The sequence below is a fragment of the Gymnoscopelus braueri genome (assembly GCF_963280865.1).
Source record: "Gymnoscopelus braueri genome assembly, chromosome: 9".
Taxonomy (NCBI): Eukaryota; Metazoa; Chordata; class Actinopteri; order Myctophiformes; family Myctophidae; genus Gymnoscopelus; species Gymnoscopelus braueri.
Genome location: NC_137610.1, coordinates 17521755 through 17529454, shown reverse-complemented (window position 1 = coordinate 17529454; position 7700 = coordinate 17521755). Strand labels below are relative to the sequence as shown.

The 7700-nt window shown below is 41.0% G+C and overlaps 1 protein-coding gene across 1 annotated transcript; it reads right to left on the bottom strand.

Annotated features, from left to right (window-relative positions):
- Positions 1 to 743: 743 nt before the first annotated feature.
- LOC308092207 (zona pellucida sperm-binding protein 4-like) lies at positions 744 to 6504 on the bottom strand (the record flags this gene model as incomplete). The annotated part of the gene is made up of 7 exons (XM_080438052.1): positions 744 to 815; positions 902 to 1043; positions 1155 to 1347; positions 1449 to 1603; positions 2573 to 2670; positions 2777 to 2950; positions 6445 to 6504. 7 exons carry the CDS (start codon positions 6502 to 6504, stop codon positions 744 to 746), a joined length of 894 nt encoding a protein of 297 aa, XP_080294178.1.
- Between the last annotated feature and the right edge of the window lie 1196 nt (positions 6505 to 7700).

The window sequence follows — 7700 nt, the reverse complement described above, 5'->3', positions numbered from 1 at the left end:
AGATTAAACAAGTGAAATTGGAAGTGATGACACTAAGAAATGAGCAGGCAAAATTGGAACTGGAACACTATAAAAATGAAGCTTAAAAATGGGTACTTTCTCCTGATTGGCTGAGATTTTGACACCTACCGGAAAATGTATTTTCTGTTTATTAAAGAGCTGGAGAGACGGGGAGACTCCTGTTACTGAACAAACACTCTATAGCAATGATTACTATCAGAATATAGTGCTTTAACCTTTTAACAAAATACTTTTTGTTTTAACCAAAAAATATCACTTACCCTACCTTTAATTTCATTAGTCTGATATTTACTGTGGTCGCAAACTTTCTATCATGCCATTCAATGGTACCAGAGAGGTTTATTAGAAAGTTTTGGTGCGCTAATGAGCAGTTCCCCACTGGAAATCCTGGTACTCTCTGTTGTGTTAGACATGGGGACAGCAGTGATACCTCGTCCTGTATCTCTTCCTGCACAGAGTAGATATGTCTGGTCAGTTCTCATCACATTCATATTGACATCAGATTAATTTATACTCTGTCAGTGTCGCTCATCGTAAAAAATAATTTGACGAGCAAAACTGTCATATGACAAATGATAAATTAGGCATAGGAGATATCTAAGGCCAAAGATGATTATGATGTATATATAAAAAAAAGTAATACCATTGTAACAGGTAACAGTGCCCAGCAGTCTGGGGGATTCCATAATACATACAGTATATACATACATAAATTCACTCTATTACTCACTCTTTCTATTGCATCTAGGTGCACAATTCCCTATACACACAGATGTGTCGCAGTGGATAAACACCTGTAAAAAACAGGATACAATATTAGAAATGGGAGATCGGGTGACGAGAACGCCCTGATTTCAGTTTTTCTGGTTGTCTCTCATACCCTCTCCTTCATCGAAGTCATCGATGTTTGGTTCACAAAAGTGAACATCTTGAAAACAAAACGACTGTGGTGGGATGGGAACTCGACTTCGGGACCCACCGGCACAATTCCCGCCGTGTACCTATCATCGGTGCTGGGGCACCTGGAGGATGAAGAAAAGGATCCAACAGTCAACATGAATGCTTGCTATTGATTAACAGCACAAATATGTCTCGGCTCACATAACTATCAGAGCAGGTGGTCTTAGTTTTACCCATCGATAATCACGGTCCACTGAGGAAGACTGAGTGGGTTAGCATTAGTGGTTGCCCAGCATCGTCCAAGAGTCAAGACGAGGTTGGGGTCAGTCCTCCCCAGCATGTGAACATCAACATACAGAGGGTCTCTCAGGACCTTTGTGACAGGGTAATCGGCTTCCGTGTAGAAGGAGCTGTACGCCGCCTGTTCTGTTCCACAAAGAAGCATGATTAGTTAATTAGACACTGGTCAAAGACAAAAATTGTAAAAACAAATGAACAAAGAAAGGAAAACGCTTCTTCCCACTAACCTTCATTACATCCCTTTACAGCACACTGTCCATTGGCCAGTCTGAGCTCCACTTGCAAGGGTCCAGCTGCAGCGACTGGATGATGTGGAACAAAGTCGACCTCAAGGACCAGAGCCTCAAAGGAAGTGGCATGGTATCTACATTGAACAATGAGCCTGAGAAGAAGAAAAGGAACAGTATGGTCAGTGTTATTGGTACATTTTGTAGATACATTTCGATGAATGCACATTATTATATTCCTGGGTCAAGTAGTGGTACCAAATAATTCATCGCTTTTTCTTTCAGAATATTTTGAGTTGTAGATGGGACACAGAGCAATAAAATCAGTGCCATGTATTATTCAAGTATTCACAGGGAAGTATCTGAACTATCAGTTTATTACATTTTGCCGTGAGTAAAGATTTAACTGGCAAGTTACTTAACTTACACTAGACTCTGGGGCAGTGGTGGAAAGTAACTACAGTTTCTGAAGTTCTGTACTTAAGTGAAAAATGTCAGTGTACTTATGAGTATTTCCATTTTATGTTACCACTTCACTACTTTTCAAACGAATTCATTATTTGATAGCTTTTAGTTACTAGTTATTTTTCAGATAACGTTTTAGAGTCGTTTTAGAGAATCAAAGATAAGAAACAAAGTTAAAAAAACAGAAAACAGGTGGTTAGTTGGAACAGTGGTAAAGTAACTGTCCACCACAGAGTCTAGTGGTTCAAATCCATCGCGTTGCATCTGCCTTGACTGAGTGTCTATACGAACACAAATCGCCACAGAGAGAGAGAGATAGACTGCAGCACCTATGACGTGTGTGTGCGCATGTGTGCGCACCACACACAGACATGACCCACCTGTATGGTCACCCATGGAAAAGCCAAATTGCACCAATTGCATTATTTTCTAATTCAGATTTTTGTGTACCCGGTAATCATTCCAAATTCTTTAACACATTCTATGAGAGAGCTGGTACCAAACTAATACTTTTACTTTAAGTAAAGGATCTGAATACTTCTTCCACCCCTGTCTGGTCCATTATGTACTCCAAGCAGTTTAAACAAACATGAAGATCCATCACAACAGTGTTCTAATAGAGACCCTTTATAAAGGGGGTGAAAAGAAAAATCACCTACTCAAAAGTACTGTCCCTGGTGATAGCTCCACGGGGTCCAATTTGCACTTCGTATGACGATGTCATCCTATTTTCATAGATTATAACACCATGTTGTTCCTATAGTAAGTCAACTGTATTTCAATTTTCATCGCTGCGATAGAGAATAAATACAAATATAACAAAATATAATATAATTCAATCATGAATCCAGCTAAGTGCCTACCGTCATGATGGTTCCACAGGCAGACATAGGGAACTGGTAGATGGCAAAGGCTGAGTTGGTACCCACAGGCTGGCAGCCTTGCTCTTCACCAAGAAGAGTAATGGAGCTAGTGTCAATTTTGGGCAGAGTGGCTTCTCTGGCCACCACCAAAATAAACTGGGAGTCCTTGGTGCACTGTAGAGTCACTGGTAAAAAGTAAAAACAAATCTAAACAATCAATCATTTGATTCTTGTGAAACAAAAAACAAGGACAACCACTTACCAGTTTTCCCATAAAAGCACAAGTGTCCAATCGAACACCAACAGCAGTTGAAATCAATAATACAGCCAGACATGGAGATGTCTTCGGGGCCACACGGTATCTTGTATTCGGTCTTAACGTCACATGTATTAACTGGTTCAACAGCAGGTCGTAAAGGTTGTACTGTTTGTGGAGGTGACTTTGGAGGTCGGGGGGGCCTGGGTTTAGAGGACCAATGAAAACCGTAATTCTGTGCAGCACACAGACTGTTCAGCACAAGCACCACCACAAGGCAAACATAAATCCACTTCATCGCTTCGGCTTCACAGCAAAAGTGATTCACAAAGTTGCAGTTGCTGTGAAAAGCGCAGTGAAACTGTTTACTTTTATAAAGGATTGGACCCATTGACATGATGTGCAACATGTGATTCGCTGATCGCAGGGGGTCAGTCAACTGCTTTGGTTGGTTACGGTTATTATCTGGCAGACCAAACACTACTACTCTGCCACCAAAATGTGGAATGCCCTGACATCATTCATTAAAGGATGCGTAACACTGGTTTCTTTCTCAAAATTGGCCTGAAAAAGCATCTATCAGGATACCACAACGGGAGGAAAATGTAATTTCCCATTGTACATATAGTGTTTGTATTTGTTGATGACATGCATTATTGTGTACATTTTTTATGCTATGATGATGAATTTAATACACAGGACCACAATGGAAACAAATCCCCAGGACCTTTTTTGTGTTATCTTTTTAGCCTTAACGTCTTACTGTACCACGTGCTGTTTACATGTCTGACTAGTGAAGTATTCATTCAGTCAATCAAAACCAGAAACTGATAGAGGCTGATGCCAAGAAAATGGTTGAAACTAATCCTTCTGTGTCTTCTTTGTTATGAGACACCATGCAGACTTACACATCACCAATCTAATAGTGTCTCTCTATACATGTCATGTGACAACCACTGAATGTCACTGAAATCAGGCAGCGACTGAACACATTTCCAGCTTGTTTGAACAACAAAACCTTGAAGAGGTCTGTATGACCTGCACAGTGCGGTCATCAGAGGAACAACAAAGACCATGATAAATAGCAGGGTGCAGAAGTCATAGAGCAGTGTCAGTCTAAACAGATACCACTTTTTTTTTATCTCTAAACGCATTTTCATATGTTTAAAATGTTTTAATAAAATCTAAATTATTATAATATGAAACTTTTTGGTCATTAAAATTTCTACGCCTAAATTTCTTAAAAACACATTGCTATATTTGTGGAATAGCGAACTGAAAACTGTTGTACGTTTGAAAATGAACTAAAGTATAACGTCCAAACTATTTAGTATCTCCAAATCCTTAAAGCCTATTTTCTTTTTTTTTTAAACATGGACTCCTGGAAATTTATTTTCTTATTGACCATGTATGCTCCTCTTCTTGTTTTTGTTGCAGTTTGATCAGTTTACCATCTTCATTTTTCATTTCATGATTTGATTCCAATGGAATATGTCCCCTTAAAGCTAAATTGGAACTTTAGTTGAGGTCTGTGTTGTGTAGTTACAATATTATGATACAAAAATTAAGTCAAAATATTGGTGAGACATCTTCAGCAGTTGCACTGTAGATAAAGAATTGATAATCCATTATACTGTATTATCTCCAGCCACTGACTTACACTGCACAGTGAAACAGGTATCAAAGTTACAGTTTTAGAATGCAAACAAAGATTCTGCCAACGCATAAAATTACAAAATCTGGTTCAGCATTGTTTTTCATCTGTTTAAAATGATTGATAAAGGCTCCTATCATCGTTCCTTAACACAATAACAAACACTGCGATTCTGTCTCAGAAGCTATGTTCTTCCTAATTAGAATAGTAAAATGAACACGTTCTCTTTTTTATTTCCAAAAAATGCTGATCCGGTTAACGTAATTTTATACATAGTCAGAACCCACTTTGTGTTCATTTAAGAGTGTGACTTTGAGACCTGTTTTGTGGTACAATGTAAGTCAATGGGGAGCTAATCTACAGAGCAATTATTGAAGATATTTTGCCAATATTTTGAGTTAGAAGGCAACTACACAACCTAAAGCTGTACCAATGTTTAATTGTGCTTTAAGCAGAGGTCTACATCTAATCTAAGTCATGGACAGAGACCTGGTCGATAGTGTAAAATCCATCCAAATCCTCTGCATAGGATATTGTCTTAAAGGTTCTATGACATTCATTTTAACTTTTTTTATTTTTTATGTTTTTTGGGGGGTTTTATGACCTCAATTACACCCAAAAAATCTGAACTTTGAACATTCAGTGGATTTTCTGTGGTCTGGGGTTTTCTGAATAATTAGGCTGAAAAGTAATCTGAGCTTGGCCCTTCGACAGTGAGGTCACAGCCGATTAATCCCGCCCACTCTCCTCCTTGCCCCTCCCCTCCCCTATCCTTTCCTTTGGGGGGGGCGGAGCAGAGGCGATGATTGACAGGCAAAATCCCTCACTAGCGACACCCGCAGGCAAAGATTTATTTTTTCATTGCAGTTGAAAAGGCTTTAGAAATGTGAGAGAAAAACACCTGCCATGGATCAATGGAGTGGAATTTTTGGTTAAAACTTTCTATACACGTTTGAAGGACCATGACAAAGACTTTTAATGTGTGGTAAAACTGAACGTCATGAAACCTTTAAGCATTCCATTTGCTCATGTCATGGGATTTCATGTACCAAGTAGTCTTGGTGCAGTGCTACTTCCCCCTGGGGAAATGATTTTGTTGGAACAATGTTTAAATCGATAATAATTGGCAACAGTAGACAATGAGATACATTTTTAATAATGTAATTAAATAAATGTTAAATGTTTGCCTGTGATGCTTTTGCAACATTGAAATGTGGAACTTGAGGCTGTACTTCAGAAAACTGAAAATTACCCCTAGGCAGCAAAGACCTTCAAGTATGTGACATGAACAGGGGTCATTAATGTGTCTGTACACAGACAAATGTGTCCGTGGCAAGACCTGTCCTTTTCCGTTTTTTTTTTTACATAACATTATAATGTTCTTATTTTGATCATATAAGACCCAATTATTGAATGTCAGTCTCCATGTTTTCATCAGAATATACACAGATTTACTATGACACTATGGCACATTAGGAGTCCAGTGGTACAGTGGTTCTCTAACTTTTTATTTTCAAGGACCCCTATAACTCTGAGTGTACAAATGGACCCAAATGGACCCATATTTGTACACTCACAGACCTGTAAAGGTCATTTAAAGGTGGGGTAAGTGATATTTTTAGTTTTTTAGTTTTTCTTTTGTTAAAAGGTTAAAGTTGTTCCGGTTTCGAACCCTTCACCTCCACTTTCCACGTCTGGGGTTCCTGTGCACAATCCAGTGCGCCGTTCTCACTCTTCCACCTAGACACTCAGGCTCACCTCATCATTCTCGTCCCTGTGGCAAGCTGACTGGGTGTGGCACTGCACACCTGTTTCCATTTTCCCATCATCACCAGAGTCTTCAAGAACCCTGCCTTGACTCCGCCCCTTGCCAGATTTTCCCATTGAATTACCTGGCAAGTATAGCTGAAGCCTACATTGTTGCTGTCCGTACCCTGTAGAGCTATTTTCTGTGGTTTTGCTGCAATCATTCTGATCGCTTGTTTTTTGTTTCACTCCAGATCTGCAGTGCCACTCCCTGCTTGCCACCACCATTCCTCTGGATCGTTTGTTTGGCTACCGACCACATGCTTGGACTCTGACTACTCTCATGGACTCTCCCTAAGTATAGTTTTATATTATATAATATCTACATATATACATATATTTGTGCCACTAGTTATATATGTATATCCATGTAGATTTATATAGATATATCTATACATGTTCAGTTTTGTGTATTATTTTGGACATTAAAACGCCTCGCAAGGCATTAACCCTTTCCTGTCTCCTGAGTGGTTGCATTTGGGTTCTGAACACAACTCAGTCTTAACAGAAAATCTGGCCAACATGAACCCAGCACCCTCAGGAGGCCAGGCCCCAGTGCGAGCCTCTCCACCTGGGCCTCTCCTTGACCCTGCCCGTGCTGCTATCCAACGCCAGGACAAAGTGCTTGCTGACCACGCCCGCCTACTTCAAGAGGCCTCCACAATGATGCAAGGCATTGCTGGTGAGCAGCAGACCCAGTCGCAACAGCAGCAGGCACTGCTAACACAGATGCACACCATGTCTGCCCAGTTGGCTGCTCTGGTTGCCGCAGTTCCACCAGCCCAGCCGGTTCAAGTAGCTACCCCTCCAGTCCCACCCCCCACTCCTGGGCCTGTCGCCCAGCCTGGCCGGGAACCTCACCTGGCTAGCCCCAAGCCTTATGACGGGGCATTTACGGACTATCGGGGCTTCATGTTGCAGTGCAACTTTGTCTTTGAACTGCAGCTCAGCATGTTCTCCACTGATGCAGCCAAGGTAGCTTACATTGCCACCCATACCACCGGTGAGGCTCTTCGTTGGGTCCAGTCATTCTTGAGCTCCAACCCAGGGGCACGACACAACTATGCCAACTTCGAGGAGGAGTTCAGGAGGGTGTTCGACCACCCCGTTGCTGGTCAGGATGCAGGCTCACGTCTACTCTACATCAAGCAGGGCTCCCGCCCAGTTGCTGCTTATGCAATCGAGTTCCGCACGCTCGCGGCCTGCAC